The sequence below is a fragment of the Acipenser ruthenus genome, chromosome 1, assembly GCF_902713425.1.
Source record: "Acipenser ruthenus chromosome 1, fAciRut3.2 maternal haplotype, whole genome shotgun sequence".
NCBI lineage: Eukaryota > Metazoa > Chordata > Actinopteri > Acipenseriformes > Acipenseridae > Acipenser > Acipenser ruthenus.
This window is the reverse complement of record NC_081189.1, coordinates 66,388,787-66,407,270: the sequence shown is the minus strand read 5'-3', so window position 1 is coordinate 66,407,270 and position 18,484 is coordinate 66,388,787. Positions and strand designations below refer to the sequence as shown.

At 41.6% G+C, this 18,484-nt stretch overlaps 1 protein-coding gene across 1 annotated transcript in view; it reads left to right on the top strand.

Moving 5' to 3' along the window:
* The window catches only part of LOC117420789 (polypeptide N-acetylgalactosaminyltransferase-like 6), a 411,476-nt gene that overhangs the window by 362,220 nt on the left and 30,772 nt on the right, over positions 1-18,484 (top strand). Inside the window, exon 8 of the mRNA XM_034034425.2 lies at positions 5,495-5,612. Within this exon, the coding sequence (XP_033890316.1) occupies positions 5,495-5,612 (118 nt within the window). The remainder of the gene's footprint in view (positions 1-5,494; positions 5,613-18,484) is intronic.

The following is an 18,484-nucleotide window of genomic DNA, read 5'->3' as shown; positions in this document are numbered from 1 at the left end:
CACGTTATTTATATTCAATTTGTGAATTTCTCAGTGGTCTCAGGAATGGTCACTTGGAGATTGGTTAGCACTTTAGTCAGCCATTAGTGACCTATTGGGACTATTAATGTATTCCTGGGAATCTGATCTTTGTAGTTAGGACTATTGAAACGAAACTTTCATGTATGTATTGCAAATGAACATGGCCAAACTCAGTCAACTGTTTTCTATATCTTTCACACAAATGGGTGTAAAATTATTCTCTACAGCAAGCTTCTTTGGCTTAATCCCCTTGGAATACCTTCTTCAGCATTTCATTCCTGTGGTTAGAGCGGGTTATTGCAAGGCCAGGGTCCGTGGGTCTGTTCATTTCTTGTGGAAAAACAGAAGTGGTTACAGTAGGAAAATCAACTATCGATCTCGCTAAGAGAAGTGCAAGTGAATGAAGAGACACAAAGTTGAGTTAGTCACTTGTAACTGCCATCGCCCCTCTGGGATGATGACAACACAGAATGCTTCCCTTGATACAAAATGTTGTGGACAGCATGAATGAGTGGTAGAACTTGAGCAAGTGTAGACTCACGATCCACCTCTTAACTGGAGCATTTGAAGGACCAGTGACTCATGAATGGCTTTTAAACCATACTTCAAACTAAACCATTTACATTTATGTCATATGTGTACTGTCAGCTACAGCTGGTGAAATAACTAGGGCTTTGTATGTCTGAGCTTGATGTTATTGCCCAGTAAACTTGAAAATGCTTCTGTGTTTCAGTGGCTTAGCAGTACCCACAACAATGATTTTACATTAACAAGTACCAAGTACCACTGCCATTCCTTTTATCATGCTGTTATTAAAATTAGGGACAGGCTATTTAAATTAGCCTGGAGTTGTGCTTATACCTAATTGTTTTTAATTAGCGTTGTTAAATTGTTTTGTTTTTCCCTTACACAAAAAAAGTGTGCGTGGGGTGCTGTGCACTGGGTATCATTGGCCCAGTAACATTATAGCTGCAGTTACTATAATTACTATAATTGTTTTATCAGCATTGTAAAGGTAAATGTCCACTTAGGATTTGAAATCAGGCATTCAACTATCAATGAAATCATTTTCTTAGAAACATTTTAGTTAGGAATATATCTATAACTGTAGCACTAGCTAATTAACAGGTACTGTATCATCAGTATCTGAAGCTAATTTGTTTTTAGGATTTTTTTCAACATCTAACAATCTGTATTGCAAAGAGAAACTGCTGACAGAGATGTTTCATCACATGTACAGAAGCACTGATGTTATTCTGTTACAGTCAGGAAGGAAAAAAATCTAACTTCATTACCGATAAGTGCTCGCCTCCCTATTACCCTTCATAATTGAGTAAGCCAGTATATTACGATGCTTTAATAAATAGGAAGGAAGTGGGCCAGAGCATTACAGGAGAGCAAATTGCTTTTGGCGCCAACAGCTGCCCCTTCTGTTCATCCCCTTTGCTGTCTTTTTGCAACCTAATTACAGAGTTTATTTGGGAAATCGGTGCTCATAAGTGACTCTGCGACCTACCTTGTGTAGTATAGGCATAAACCAACACTGCCTTCAGTCTTCCACTTGATCACTGCCCTCTCTCTGTTTCTGTGCCCAAGTAATGGCTTTAGGCAGCTCATTTAATCCCTGCCAATGGTAAATCATTGAAATGTTACAATTATCTTTGCCAGTGGAGAGGAATGAGAAGAGAAACTGCAGTGCTGCAGAGATGAACAAAAGGATTATTTCAAATTTAATGTCTAGATTCATGGTGTGGTTGAGGCAACAGCATTAGCTGTATGTCTCTGCCACTTAAAAAAGTGTAAGGCTCCTGTCTCTTTGCATGTTTGTCACTGAATTGCTTTAAGCCAAAAGAAAACTGCTGATTTTATGAATATTAACTTCATATTAAGCTGTAGGATGATATGAATGTATTGTAAGGTAAACACTTGACTTATTTTATATTTATATGAGATCAGCTTTTTTGTTGGCTAAGTATAGCATTGTTAAATTCTGCTGAATACTGAGGATGTCTTTTCACAGCAAGTGTGCCGTTCCTTTGTATTCTTTCAAAATGAATATGGTTATTTTCAATAGCAAATGCCTACAGTGTGGAGGTAAGCACTAAACTAATGAGCTAAGCTGGTGCCTGCAGGCCCCCGTCATATGTTATAATTGGGTGCTGAAAACTGCTCAGCTTCTATCTGGTTTGAGCCTTTACTATACCTCTAATTTATATATGTCACTAACACTTAAAACAAGAATTCAAAATTAGCGCCTGCAGCATAATTTCACACAGATATGTTAAACATTTGATGGAGTGCTGTCCCTTTTTTAAACAGTGGATAATAGCATTAATTGATGATGTAGGAAGGATGCAACAGCAGTCCAGTTTATGAAGCTGTGGAAAGAAAATAATGATGTTGGACCCTGTGGAAGGGTGAGGATATTCACTGACACGGGAGACAGAAGATTGTATTTGGAAACACCACACAGGTGCCCAGTTATATTTATTTTCTTTCTTTATTTTAGCCCGCAGAGGGCGCTGTTGTTCGTGGCCTGAATACTGTCAACAGTAAACAGGACCACGGGGTTACCAATACAAGTACACAGTCCAGTGCACAACAAGTGATCAAAAATAATAATGAAAACAAAAGGCGAAAGAAAAAGGGAAAATAAAACACAGTAATAAAACTACAAACAAAAGTGCTGCTTACGCAGTGCCCCCACTGCCGCTAAGCCGGTCAGAATGAGCCTCCGACCTACGCTCATTTATCTTATAGACTGGGGTGGCCCGTACAGCTAGAAAACGTCCCCTCGGGTACGTAGGCTCTTTTCCCCAGCCAGGCTTGCCTGGTCCTTGTTTTCAAAACTGAACTATTCTGTCAGTGTCACAGTTCATTCACCAACACGGCCATCCGAGTGCACAACCAAGCGCAGTTCTTATGGGCCGAGCAATCTCCCAAGGCCCGCCTCTCAGCCACTCAGAGAGAGGGAAAGCACACACACCCTCTTCCCCACCTCTCACTGTCATCGCCATCCTACAAGACTGCTGCCTTCTACCTGCAGTACCATGCATGTGCCAGATAGTCAGTCCAGATCTTCCCTGTTACAGACCCCCAAAGCCATATTCACATGTTTGTGTTGCAGTGGTGGGGGTTTACATCAGTGATATCTTAGGGTTGGAGCACTCTGTGTGGAACGACAGTCTTTTAGGCTTGAGGGAACTATAACAAAAATCTCCCTCTTGTGATGATTCAGTGTTGCAGCTATGAATCTGCTTGGAGAATACTACTCGCAAACTGTACTCCAACAAGAAAACATTATTCTCCTGCTTTGCTCATGATCCACAATGCTCTTTTTTTGCCTGTACTCTTTTAACAGATTTTTTTTTTAATGCAAACCATGTTTTGTTTTTTTTTTACAAATGTGTTTATTTCATTTTATTTGGATTGTATCTGTATGTAGATGGTTGATTGTCCATTGCTTGATCGTAGTTCTTTTTATCCAAAAAGTACTGTTACAAAAAGAAAAGACTGAAAAACATAAAGAACTGCAAAACCTATGAACCAACCTCATTATGACCTTGATAGCTAAAACATCCCTATATATGGCCTCCTATTTCTATAGAGGATGTATTAGTTACTACTGTAACTGTAAGTGTAAGCATAATTTTCATTGAAGTTTTAGATAAGTAATTATCCATGAAACCAGAGCTATTTAAGCTTTACCTTATATGCCCTAGTATCTTATGTATGATAAAAATGTATTTTAGCTTCATGGGTTTTAGCTGCATTGATGTTGAGACTCATTTTGACAGCTGCTTAATGCAGGGCCACTTCCTATATAGAAATCTATGATTCAAATTTTAAAAAGGTGTTACTTTAAGTCACTGGGGGGTAAGTTGTAATTAGAGTTAGGTGTACAGAAATTGAAAATGTTATTAGGTAGTGGTTATTCAACAGCAGTGTTTCAGTTATAATCCCTACAAAATCTTTTCAGGTGATAAGTCAGTAAACATGTCAATGTTTTTTTCTAAAATAACTATGTAAAAAAAATACAGTCCTCACCAAGTAAAAGAATCTGAGACTTCGATAAATGGGTTTTTCATTACAGTGTGTTTTCAATTCCTATAAGAAATGCAGTTTTAATTATAGCCATTTAATCTGCAATTGTATGTTTGCAACAGCAGTAGTAATAATGAAATCAACATTAGGGGTGATTAAATGCTACTTTAAAACCACATACTGTACTGTTATATTTCTACTGTTACTGAACCTGGTATTTGTTCTATCTTCATTGCTGTGTTTTTGCAGATGGACCTCTCTGACATTTAAATGATTTATAAAAGGATAATAAAAAGCATAGTTGGAGTGATGCATGTAAACTATTTGTCTTCATTTTGTTCAACTGACTTTTAATTGCACACTATGTTAACCAAGTTTTAAAATAACAAACATTATGACTAGAAGTCTTTTTCAAGGTCTTCAAATGTTGTAATAGTTGGAGAGTCACACATTAAGAGATGTGTGCTACTTATCCTGGAATGGGACATTAAGCTTGCATAGAATTGTCTAGTTAACCACATAGGCAAGAGTGGCAAAAGTAAAAATAGATAACAAAAAGGTAGAAATAGATAGTAGTAAAGACACAAGAAAAAAAAATTATGGCATGAGGAGAATACAATAAAATAAAAGGGTGAGAGGGTGAGGAGGAGGGGATCATAGAAGGTCTTAAGTGGGACATATTTTCTGGTACATGGTGTTATTTTGTTCATTCTGCATAGGCAATCAGTTACTAATTTTGCTGTTGTTTCTTGCTTTTTGTTCTTTTATTAAGGCAGCATTTTGGTTGCAAATACAACTGATATGCATGTATGCAGTTTGAAATTGTGGTTGTGTTGATTGAAACGGAATGAGACAGTAGGCCGAGACTCCCAGTAGTCGCAATTATATTTATGTTGTGCAAGTCTGGTGGCTACTGATTTGCTAGTTTCACCAATATACTGAGCTGTACATTTTCTGCAATAAATAATTTAAACACATTTGGTGGTTTGCCAGTCAAACTTACCTTTTAGTCTGCTGTTAAAACCATGGCTGTGCTTTTGATGGCTGTGGTAATATTGACCTGTGGGCAAGTCGTACAGTGTAGTCTGAGGCAGACCATGTGACCTACAGCAAAGGTACATAAGATGCAGCACCTTAGTGCTGTATTTAAAATATTTGTAAATCAAAAAAACAGTGAAGAACTAAAACTGGGGGACCAGAAATAATATTAATAAAATTAATAAGTTCAAATTGTGATTAGTACTCCTTTAAATGTTTTAGATTACATCCCTTTAATGTGCCCAACATTGCATCAAAGAATGTCAGATGCAAACGGTCAGTGGCCTGATTTAATCCTATAGCTTTAAAACATCAAACTTAAGAAACTATTTAGTCTGACTGACACTCGTTGCATTTCCTTCAGCAGTGCAGTTATTGTCCTTTCTTTCAGGTCACCTGTCATGGCAGGGGGTCTATTTGCAGTAAATCGTCTGTGGTTCTGGGAGCTTGGAGGTTACGATCCTGGACTTGAGATCTGGGGAGGAGAGCAGTATGAAATATCTTTTAAAGTAAGTTGTTTTTTTTCTCTTTTTATAACTCTCCAGTACTGGAATCGGGCACCCCTGCTTAATAACAACCATGGATAAAATACATGATGCAAATGTCGACTGCCAGGTTGGCAAAAGTAATACCATGCAAGACATGTGAAAGGAACAGGAGATTCACAAACATAACTGAATAAATACTGTGGACATTTACCTCAGCTTCGTATCAAAGTTATGGACTACAGTAGATTATGATTGACAAAACAACCTCCTACATACCACTTCAAACCACTGTGCCACCATGCAAGTGCACTGACTGATTTAATTTGACCATAAAATTGAATAAGGCACAGTGCTGTGCCCTGCTGCTTAGAGCTCAGATATTGGAGCCTAGTTTCAGATTTCAGCACAGCCATCAACTGATGTGACCTTGCACCTTCTTGGGCTTTTTTCTATTAAACTGGATCAGAGCAGATATAAATGATTTGTGGCATCCAAGAACTGTGGGTGAATTGTTTCATGAAATATTTTTGAAAGTGTTATTCTGCTACTAATGGTTACAAATGTATTTAGGAAATATATGAGTTAGAGAAATAGTTTAGTGTATAACAAATAATCTTGCATGTAAGGAATATATGGTGACTCGCTGCTGCATATTGGTAACTGCTGAAATGTGATATGGTTTGATGGAAGCTTGAATATTGGAGTGAGTGAACTAAAACACAGGAAATGAGGAGGTTCCAAGAAGCAGCATCAACTTTTCTTACATAACATTATCTGCATATTCCAAATTGAAGATGAATTCCAATTAACAGGCCTTATACAGAAAAAAATGCTTTTTGTCAAGTCCAATTAGGATAAGTCTTGAAAGCGTTGTAATATATATATATATAACCCTGTACTAGGTGAGTATTCTATACTGCAATGCGTTCAAGACAAACGTAGCTGGACTGTACAAAAATTCTGACTTCTAAGTCCTGCTTAATATGAAACTTTTTTTTTGTAACCAGACCCAGATGATTTGATTTTTTTCTTTTTGCTTTTGAATATATTATGTATTGGATGATAAGTTAAACTACTATTTATTACACCTGTCACACGTCTTCCATCTACTGAGATTTAATTATTACATTTTCTTTCTGTCTATCATTTAGAGGCCTGTAATTGGAGTGCAGGTCTTTCCTTCTTGTGTGGAAACCATGGTAACGACACTTAGAATTCAGAAGCTAAATTCAGAAGCTAAATTGCCCCAGTCTATTTTTTTTCTAGTGATGGATTCTTTAGAGACAGTAATGTCACACTGGGTCTTATTTGAGTCATCTTCCATCGTACATCTTATTACAAAGAGCTGACCTTAGGGTTACAGTCCTTGCTTATTAGTATTAAAAGAAGAAAAGGGAGAATTATTTTTTAACATTAAATCTATTTATTCCCTGATTTTTTTTCTAGTGGGTATACAGGCTTAAAAAGTAACATTTGCGATATTTTTTCACAGAAAGTTTTCTTATACGGTATGTTACCCTTTAGAACCAGTACCATGCAGTACCACATTGGGGACAGAGAGTGTGAGTGTGAGTGGAGCAAGCCAATTGTATATGGAGTGGGGGAGCAGAGCGGGGTAATTGCTGGAGCGGAGTGGATATTTCTGGCCCGCTCCTTCAAAACAGTTATGAAGAGAACTGAGCACGTTTTTATTTTTCTTAAATACATGTTCGGCCATGGAGTTTGCACAAGATTTTATTTTTAAAAAGGTGGTGACAAACACAGATGCAGTCACTGTACAGTATTTTCAAGCTTGCCTGTGCATGGTAACCATTCATTTTCCAGTTTCAAACCAAAATTAGGTACTTTTATGTTTTGCAGACTTGAGAATTGCATTTTTTTAAAAAAGCTTTTATATTCAATGTGATTGGCGGTGCACTTTATGATTCATAATGGAGGATAAAATATATATATTCTCCCGATTGTGGAGCTGCCATATATAAATGCGAAAAACGTCATCAGTGTGTCCACCTGTCTGCGGTTATTAGATAGCCTACATTGTTTTTATACAGTTCTACGGTTATGCCCGAATACGGCACTATGAACACAGTTTATTTTCTACACTTTTAAGGATAGTTCATACACTGCAGGGTGGTCCGTCAGTCCCGTTGAGACTCATTAATGTTTGTTCATGGGTTGTTTTGAGCTCCCTGTGGGATATTCGGATACAAACAAGCCCAGTATAAAGTTAATTTGATATGAATCATATGCAAAGTTTGAAATATGTGAGTGCACTGTACACAACATCTTAGGAACTTGGTAAAAACCTGTTATTATTATTATTATTTTCTTAGCTGACGCCCTTATCCAGGGCAACTTACAATTGTTACAAGGTATCACATTATTTTACATATAATTACCCATTTATACAGTTGGGTTTTAACTGGAGCAATCTAGGTAAAGTACCTTGCTCAAGGGTACAGCAGCAGTGTCCCCACCGGGGATTGAACCCACAACCCTCCAGTCAAGAGTCCAGAGCCCTAACCACTACTCCACACTGCAAGATGATATTTCCTAACTTTTTCAATGTACGCATTTTTTCAGTATCAATCAGTAATAATGAGAAAGTGCCTTCGAATTGAATTAGATAACTTACCTGAGCACTTTACGTAGGCCTTTTTCTTTGCTGATCATAGCTGGGCATGAGGCTTGTTAAACTGTGTATGGCTTTATTGCCTTGTACCATACGACAGAAATCACATGCAAATGATAATAATTAAATCTCACTGTTATTAATGATCATTTTAATTAACATTCAAACATCCGTGGGAACATAGAACACAAAATTATGCAATATGGATCACAGACATAAAAAAGCTTCAGTCCCAGGCAGTAAAGTACAAAAGCAGCGAGTGCATAACAGAACATCCACTGAGGTTAATGGGCCAGTGGTTTTGTTAGTAAAGTCTAGCAGCTAATATATACAACAGCAGCAGAATTATATGCTGTATATAGCAAAACAAAAAGAATGTTACTCATCAGCTACTCATCAGGGTTTGTTGTTCAGAGAGGAGGAACATAAGAAGTACGATATAGAAATACAATTGCTATTCGTGCTGGATTTTGACCGGCACGGTACTTGTTTTGTTTGAACCACTGTGTCTGTTGTTTTGTTTTGTTTAAATATTTTATTTATAATTAAAGAAGGAGCGCATTTGCGACTCACCCATAGTACGTTTCCCTGTGTGTTTACTTCCTGGTCTGTGACATCACCACTCGACCATCTTGTCACTTGGACCTAAACATTTTTCATTTTGTTACGTAATTGTAAAAACACTGTGAAGGAATGTGAATCATTCTTTCTCTATCACATATTCCACCGCTCAGAATGGAGCCTAAGGAACACTCGACATATATACACTACCGGTCAAAAGTTTTAGAACACCCCCATTTTTCCAGTTTTTATTGAAATTTAAGCAGTTCAAGTCCAGTGAATAACCTGAAATGGTACAAAGGTAAGCGGTAAACTGCCAGAGGTTAAAAAAAAAAGTTTAGGTTACCAAAAACTGAAAAATAATGTACATTTCAGAGTTATACAAAAAGGCCTTTTTCAGGGAACAAGTAATGGGTTAACAACTTACAGCTGTTCTGCAGCAATGGAAGTAAATTAAGCCTTGAAAGTTGATGCTAACAATTCCTACAGGTGTCCCAACTTTTGTTGATTACTTACAAACCCTCTGTCTGTATAAAAGCAGTGTTGGAACAGACTGTGTTACTACACCCTCTTAAGCATTATTTGGACAGTATTGTACTGCAGGAAGTAGTATATTGCTCTCATAATGGCGAGAAAAAGGCAATTAACAAAGGAAGACAGACAGACCATTATAACCCTTAAAAGTGTAGGTCTTTCCATTAGAGAAATTGGAAAGAAAGCCAAGGTGTCAGTGAGTACAGTTTCCTACACCATCAAAAGGCACTTGGAAACTGGAGGAAACTCTGACAGGAAGAGGTCTGGCAGACCCAAAGCCACAACAGAATCAGAAGACAAGTTTCTGAGAGTCAAAAGCTTGCGTGATAGGCGGCTCACAGGACAACAGCTTCAAGCACAGCTTAACACTGGTCGAAGTAAGCAAGTCTCAGTTTCAACTGTGAAGAGAAGACTTCGAGCTGCAGGTTTGACAGGTCGAGTGGCAGTAAGAAAGCCATTGCTAAGATGGCAAAATAAGAAAAAGAGGCTTGCCTGGGCCATGAAGCACCGCCAGTGGACTACTGAAGCCTGGAAGAAGGTCTTATGGACCGATGAATCAAAATTTGAAATCTTCGTTTCATCACGCAGGGTTTTTGTACGCCGTCGAGTAGGCGAAAGGATGGTTCCTCGGTGTGTGACACCAACTGTCAAACATGGAGGAGGAAGCGTGATGGTCTGGGGCTCTTTTGCTGGATCCAGAGTCGACGACTTGCACAGAGTGAGTGGCACCCTGAACCAAAACTGCTACCACAGCATTTTGCAGCGCCATGCAATACCCTCTGGTATACGCCTAGTTGGTCAGGGGTTCATCCTACAGCAAGATAATGACCCAAAACATACCTCCAGGCTATGTCAGAACTACCTTAGAAGAAAAGAACAAGACGGTAGGCTTCAAATCATGGAATGGCCAGCACAGTCTCCAGACTTAAACCCCATCAAGCTGGTTTGGGATGAACTGGACAGAAGGGTGAAAGCAAAGCAACCTACAAGTGCAACACATTTGTGGGAACTTCTGCAACAGTGTTGGGAAGAAATTTCCGAACAATATTTGATTTCCATTGTAGAAAGAATGCCACGAGTGTGTTCGGCTGTTATATCTGCAAAAGGTGGCTACTTTGATGAGTCAAAAATTTAGATTAAATTTTGTTAAACAAAACGATTCCATGATTTCTTTTTTTATCTCCAATTGTTTATTTGTTCTATGCTTTAATTTGAGAGTACATTGAGACATTAAACTGCGTAAATTTCAATAAAAACTGGAAAAATGGAGGTGTTCTAAAACTTTTGACCGGTAGTGTATTTTCCCATTACTCCCCCCTCCCGGGAAAAATAATCCGCATTTTGGAGGTCTTTCCCCGCACGGTGTACCACGTGGTACATGAAGGGCTGCAATGCCAGATACCACAGAGTTATCCGGGCATTGCTGTCCTTCATTGTGCTTAACCACTTGAGTGGGGCGTGGTCTGTGACGAGATCAAATGAATGTCTTAGCAGGTAGTATCATAAATAGTGAGCAGCCCATTTAATGGCCAAACACTCCTTTTCGACCACAAAGTAGTTGCGCTCCCGAGGAAGCATCTTTTTACTGAGGTACAGGATGGGGTGTTCTACTCCATCTACCTTTTGGGAAAAAAACTGCACCCAAACCAACATCCGACGCATCGGTGTGAAGGATGAATCTCTTAGTGAAGTCTGGAGTGATGAGAGTAGGGGTCTGGCAGAGTCTTTGCTTGATAATATCAAACATCCCCTGATTTCCATTACACAAGAGTAGATGTTAAAACTTCATGCTGATTTGAACTCGGCTCTCGTCAAGACAAGCACCAACTAAGACGTAGCTTTACAGTAAACTAATGTGATCCATATGTGTCTCCATCCATTTACGTTTCCTTCCATATGATGATGTAGATATCCTTCTGTCTGGTGTTAATGGCTGAAGTGTAATACTGGCTTCAGGGATCAGGTTATTTTGCCTCCCTGGCGCATCAGCACACACAACGGCTGCGATACTGGCTCCGGGGATCAACCATAGTGCGGTCTCCCCAGTGCATCAGCATGACAACTGTCTGGATTGAGCTAAGTAGGGTACATCTCTGGGGTCTTCAAATGGGCACCTTCCATCCTCAGTGTTTCGTCGACTAGCCCACGACACCTCAAGAGGGCTCGACGGTGATTCTGGCATCCCAGCATCACCCCCCTCCGTCCCCCACTCAACTCAGCCCAGCTTACTTACCTGTACATCAGCGTTTCTTTCTTTCTATTGTGCTTGAGATCCCCAGCCAGAATCTTTCCGTCTCAACCACAGCCAGTTGCTGCTCCTCTCTGCTGCTTCAGATAAGTTCTTCACTGTCCAACGCAACTCTTGGCCACTGAATCCGACGTCTCTGAGAAACCGGGTTGTAGAGTGTGCCACAAATCCTCGACAACCCACCTCCACTGGGTAAACCCGGACTCTCCATCCTCGCTGTTCCGCTTCAGTGGCTAGTTGAGCATACCGCAGTTTCTTCCTCTCGTACGCCTCATCTACAGCATCCTCCCATGGCACTGTTAACTCTAGCAGGTGAACAAGGCGTGCTGATCCAGACCACAAGACAATATCTGGTCGAAGGTTAGTGGTGGCAATCTCAGGTGGAAAAATAAGCCGTTGACCAACATCTGCCAGCATTTTCCAGTCTCTAGCAGCTTCCAGTTGTCCTGGGCGAGGATTGGTTTTAACACCTTTTCTTGGTGGTTGCTCTCCTGGGCGGAGGAATGTTGTCTTTTGTGTGTAATGTTTTGATGGAGCAGGTGGCAACTTATTGGTCATGTTACACTTGTCTTCCAATGCTAAGGCCAAACATCGCAGCACCTGGTCATGGCGCCAAGTAAACCGTCCTTGGCTAAGAGCCACCTTACATCCTGTCAAAATGTGCCTTAATGTTGCAGGTGATGAACACAAAGGACATGAGGAATCCTCTCCTACCCAGAGGTTTAGGTTCTGTGGTGATGGAAGAACATCATATGTTGACCTGATGAGGAAACTGATCCTGCTCTGTTCCATTGACCATAGGTCTTGCCAGCCAATCTTGCGTTGTTCCACACTCTCCCATCTCATCCATTCTCCCTGCTTGGCCTGGGAAATGGCCTTTATACACCGCATCCTCTCCTCCTGCTTTTGCACCTCGTTGACTACCAGCTTCCTCCTTTGAGCTGGGGCTGCCTTGTGCCATGTAGGAGGAGCTGAACTGAGACCAAGACCCCCTCTTCCATGCTGAACTTGCCCCATGATATCACCAATTCAAAGAGCATCTTCCCCAGCTTTCTTTGCTGCCCACTTTCTTCCAGTTTTCAACACAGGTGCTGCCTCCCTTACGCATTTGTCGCGTGACTCTACTAATGTCATTTCCAGTCTGACCTTGGCACACTTAAACTCCTCGGTTAGAGCGGAGACTGGTAGCTGCAGTATTCCTTTACCATAAAGTCCCACTCTGCTGAGGCAGCGTGGAACTCCCAACCATTTCCTGATGTATGAACTGATTAAAGCTTCCAGCTTCTCTACTGTTGTCAAAGAAACCGCGTACACAGTCAGTGGCCACAGCAACCTCGGCAGTAGACCAAACTGAAAGCACCAGAGTTTTAGTTTGCCCGATAGAGCGCTGCTGTCTATGCTCTTCAACCCTTCCACTGCTTGTTGTCTAACTTCTCCCACACAAACTGTGTCCTTTAGATCCCCGTCGTACCATCTCCCAAGACTCTTCACTGGCTTCTCAGACACTGTTGGTATTGCCTCACCATTAATGAAGAATGTTTGATCTACTACTTTATCTTTAATTATAGAGATGTTCCTTGATTTAGTGGGCTTGAATTGCATTCATGCCCATTCAATGTTATTGGTTAATTTGCCCAATAACCGATTAGTGCAGGCTACTGTTGTAGTCATGATTGTCATGTCATCCATGTATGCTCGAATTGGTGGTAGTCGCATTCCAGAAGCCAAGCGCTCTCCTCCTACTACCGATTTTGATGCCCTAATGATTACTTCCATTGCCATGGTAAAAGTCAGTGGAGAAATGGTGCATCCTGCCATTATTCCAACCTTTAGGCATTGCCATGTAGTGCTGAATTCTGAAGTTGAAAAACTAAATTGCAAATCTCCAAAGTAGGCTTTCACTAAATTTGTTATTGTCATCGGTACACTGAAAAAATCAAATGCTGCCCAAAGAAGTTCATGTGGCACTGAACCATATGCATTAGCCAAATCCAGGAATGTCACATGGAGCTCCTTCCTCTCCTTTTTAGCTGATTGAATTTGTTGCCAGATCACATTGATGTGTTCTAAGCACCCTGGGAAACCTGGAATGCCCGCTTTTTGTATTGAAGTGTCAATGAAGCAGTTCTTTAATAGGTAAGTTGACAATCTCTGAGCAGTAATGCTGAAGAAAAGCTTGCATTCTACGTTTAATAGGGAAATAGGACGAAACTGACTGATGCTTGTAGAATCTTTTTCTTTAGGTATAAAGACTCCACCTGCTCGGCGCCATGCTCTTGGTACAACATGTTTTTCCCATGCCACTTTAATCAATTTCCACAGAATTCGTAGAACTCCTGAAGCACTCTTTTTGCTGAGGTCAACGAAGGGATTAACCATTGTGGCATACTCGGGGATAAATCTTTGGTAATAACCGGCTAACCCCAGTGGAGACCTCACCTGAGTCTTGGTTTTGGGGATTGCCGCATCTACCAAAGCCTGGATTTTGGTGACAACAGGTTTCTCCCTTCCATTCGGGAGGCTGTCAGCCGTACAAGAGCTTGAAGGGGGAGAACTTTGTCGAACTCTGTGGCACCTCTCTCACTATGAAAAGGAGGTAGGGAAGAAGCGATGCCCAATGTTTTTGCTCTTGATTCACAAAACATCTCAGCATCTGCTTTAGGGTCTGATTAAAGCGTTCCATCAAACCATCCATCTGTGGATGATAAACAGATGTCCTGATGGGACATATTTTTAATATTTTATAAACTTGCTGTAACGTGTTGGACAGAAAGTTGGTTCCATGATCAGTCAAAATCTCCTTGGGGATCCTTACTCTAGCCATAATCTGCAATAGTTCTTTCGCTATTGCAGCTGCACTAGTGGACCTCAATGGAACTGCCTCCAGGTATTGCGTTGCATAATCTACCACCACTAATATATGCGTATACCCAGAATCAGAAGATAGCAAAGGGCCCACTATGTCCATTGCAATGCATTCAAAAGGAGTGGAAATAATTGGCAGTGGGACCAAAGGGGCGGGGCGCACTTGACCCCCCGCTACTCTCTGGCAGTCTGGGCATGTGGCTACATATTTCATCACTTCATTATGAAGCCCTACCCAATAAAATTGAGCCAATATTCGCTCCCTTGTATTGTCAGCTCCGAGGTGCCCCGCAAAAGGGATATCATGCGCCAGCCTCATGACCTCGATCCGACAAGATGGGGGAACCAATAATTGTGTTACAGGCTGTCCTGTGCCCGCGACTAGGTTTACCCTATACAGTAATTGCCCCTTGATACTGAAGTGCAGAAATACTAGCGCCCCAGCGCCGTCAACATCCTTACCTTCAATAGACCGGACCTGTCCCCAAGTGTGCACTAGTGAGGGGTCATTGTGTTGGCCCCAAACTATGTCCGCACTTGAGTGCCACATGTCCGGTACATTGAGAGGGGCTGGAATAGCATTCTCCCACCAGACCCCAACCTTGTCTCATTAATGCTCCCTCCCACTTTCCAATCCTTCTCTATTAGTTTTTCTAGAACGAAAGAAGGGGGAAAATATTTTGGTTTAAAAAGGAATTGCAATTATTTCCTTTTCTTGCTTTTCTGCCACGAGTCTGACATTGTCGAGTCTGACATTAATCTGACCAATTCTTTATAATTTGGCCAGTCTCGAACCAGAATTATTGGGTGTGGTAGCCTTTCCGCCACCCCAACTACTAGGTGGCATTTTATCGGTCCTACCAATAAATATACTTTGAGTGGGGTATGTCACCGTGTCTCCATGGATACAGGAGATAGTCACCTGGCCTCGTGGCTGCCACAACACACTGCCCAAGAGAGCTGCCTTAATTAAGGTCTGCCCACACCCTGTGTCCACTAATGCGTGGGTTTTCACATTTCCTAAAACCGCATCAACAATATAAGGCCCCTCCCGACCATTTTCCCCTCACTTAGCCGCTTCGGATGCCCAATTACATATCACCACGTAACACTCTATTGCCGATGGGCATGATCTGGGGAAGGAGGGAACATTGGTTACATACCTGTCCCATTGCTGGTATGGCAACGGGGCAGGGGCAGCAGCTCTACCCCAGCTGGGAGCTAACCTTGACCTCCAGGAGGGGAGGCAAGGTTGCGCATTGGAGCTGGAGATATAGGAGGTCTCGGTTCCGGTATTGTGGGTGGAGCAGAGAGAGGAGGTGGTGTACGGCTGCTCCGGTGGACGGGAGCTGTGAGCAGGCTGGTGTTGGCTGAGACCCTGGAGTCCTCGAAATCCTCAGCCAGTGTTACTGCTGCTTCCAGGGTGGTGGGGTTGTGGCTCCATATCAACGCCTGTGTTTCGGTGCCGACCACATGGAAGACCTGTTTTTATTATTATTATTTATTTCTTAGCAGACGCCCTTATCCAGGGCGACTTACAATCGTAAGCAAATACATTTCAAGTGTTACAATACAAGTAATACAATAAGAGCAAGAAATACAATAACTTTTCTGGGCGGGGCTTAGTCAGTGCACCATGTGGTCACACGACTGTTACTCAACCACCCTGGGGCGTGTATCTGGGGATCTTCGGTACTCCCGGAATTGTACCCTGTGTGTTTCCCCCGTGATGTTGTCGGCATAGGATGGCTCACTTTACCAGGTCGTAGTCGGTGGCTTTGTTGTCTGTATTGGCCTGGTAGGCTGCCTGAGCCTCTCCGATCAGGGAGGGTCCCAGCTGGCTCGCCCAGTGCATTCTGGGCCATGACGCGGTGGTAGCCAGCCATTTAAAAGCGACCAGGTAAGCCTCAGGGTCATCCTCCGCCGTTATTTTCTGCGCCCTCTTGGGGCCGTCATTACAGGTGCCGTTGGTACTGTGGGCTGAAACGCCAGACCAACCCTCTCAATCAACGCCGTGTACCGTTCATCTCTCCGTCTCTCTGTGCTCTCCTGTCTGTTTTCCAGCGCTTCCAGCAGCATGGACAGTGTGGCACGGTCCATCCCACTTCTGGAGCAGGTGCAGTAATCCAATGACACAGACAGACAACAAAGTACGGGTGAAATGGTTTATTTTATTTATAATGCAATGGTCTGATGACCAAGAAGTAAATAATATAGGGCTGGCAATACACAGCAATGTGTATTGCTCAGTAATAATAAAGGGTTGCAGTCCCACAAATAATAAACACAGTACTAAACACAATTATTCACACACACAGTCACAAGTCCAAAGTGAGTTCTGCAGTGTTTATGGTGAAGTACAATTTATTACGTGAAACAATAGTGTGGGTTTTTGTGCTGGCCCTAAGCGACAGCTCTGGAACGTGTTAGCCATTTAGTCTTAAACAAACAAACAAACAAACAGGTTTTAGACAGACTGAACAAACAAACAAAACACTCACGGTTTTTCTTATACTGGTCCTTCCAAGTTTAGCGTAACCATACAGAGGAACAGATCACATCACTACGTCCCTTTATATACCGTCAACCATGACCCCTTGGTTAACGAGTGCAACCGCTCCTCCAATCTGCGTCTGTCACATCGTTTCCCTTCCGGGTCAATGATTTAGTGTACCGTAGCTCCGTCCCCTTTCTAGATGGCCAACTTCCGCCGAACCCGGGGAATGAATTGTCTGGCCATCCAGTCCAGGGTGGGAGGGAGATCTAAAATTCTTTCTCTGTCACAAGGAATCAGTAATGAGTTAAGATTGACCCTCTGCTGAAACTGCCATCAGATTTCACTGAAATGTTACAGATTTGCAAGAACATGAAGCAGCAGGCAAGACTGTGTGAAGTGGAGACACTTTCCCATCTGTCACAGCATTGAAATAGCAAACTATTTTACATCTTCTCGTTGAAGCATATCATACCTGTCACTGCATATCAACAGTTTCACGATTTAATTCCCAAGAGTACTTTCAGTGCTTCAACAAAGGAGTATTACTACGGAGCTAATCAACGGCAGTGTTTCAAATTTTGAGAATAGCTTGGATAGATAAAAAAAGAAGTGTGAGCAAGCTAAAACACAGTATAAAAAGTAAGGTCTTTCTTAACACTGTTCATTAAATTTTGTGAACACCAATAACAGACTATAAGGAGGCTGTGTGGTCCAGTGGTTAAAGAAAAGGTCTTGTAACCTGAAGGTCCCTGGTTCAAATCCCACCTCAACCACTGGCTCATTGTGTGACCCTAAGCAAGTCACTTAACCTCCTTGTGCTCTGTCTTTCGGGTGAGACGTAATTGTAAGTGACTCTGCAGCTGATGCATAGTTCACACACCCTAGTCTCTGTAAGTCGCCTTGGATAAAGGCGTCTGCTAAATAAACAAATAATAATAATAATAGAAGACACGTATGCATTCTAATGATACCAGTCAAACTGAGATGAATCGTGAGCCTTCAGATTCAGTCAGTGTCTGGATTATCTTTACAAGCACAGTCAGAAATGTGGCTATCACTCTCTACAGTTCCAACCCCTTGCAGTTCTGACCTCTCAGCAGGCCCTGACAAGCACTGGATATCCTCACTTTCAATAAAGGTATTTTTGGATGCCTCAGTATGTTTGAACTCAGCCTAGGTCTCTCTGTGGAGCTGGGGAAAGTTAAAAAAGATTTTCATCTCAGTGTGAGCTGGCGCTTGGCTCAAGCATTTCACAGTCCCCAGAAGCAGAATGTTTGATGAAATATGCCTGTTATATTTAGATATTGAAGAAATTGCTCAAGGGGTAAAACTGCCATATATAATTGTTATTTCTTTCTTTTATTTTTTCATGAAGTATGTCCTATTATAATGCCTATATACACTTCCCAGTCACTTTATTAGCACCTGTTTGCAAGATTGTATTTGGCATTGCCCAGGTGTTGGGTGTGTCCTTCTGATATACGTTTTATTCCATGAGTAATGCGGTTTGCTCAGAATTCCATGTGTGCTCTGGCAGCTTCAGGCTTCATTATCCC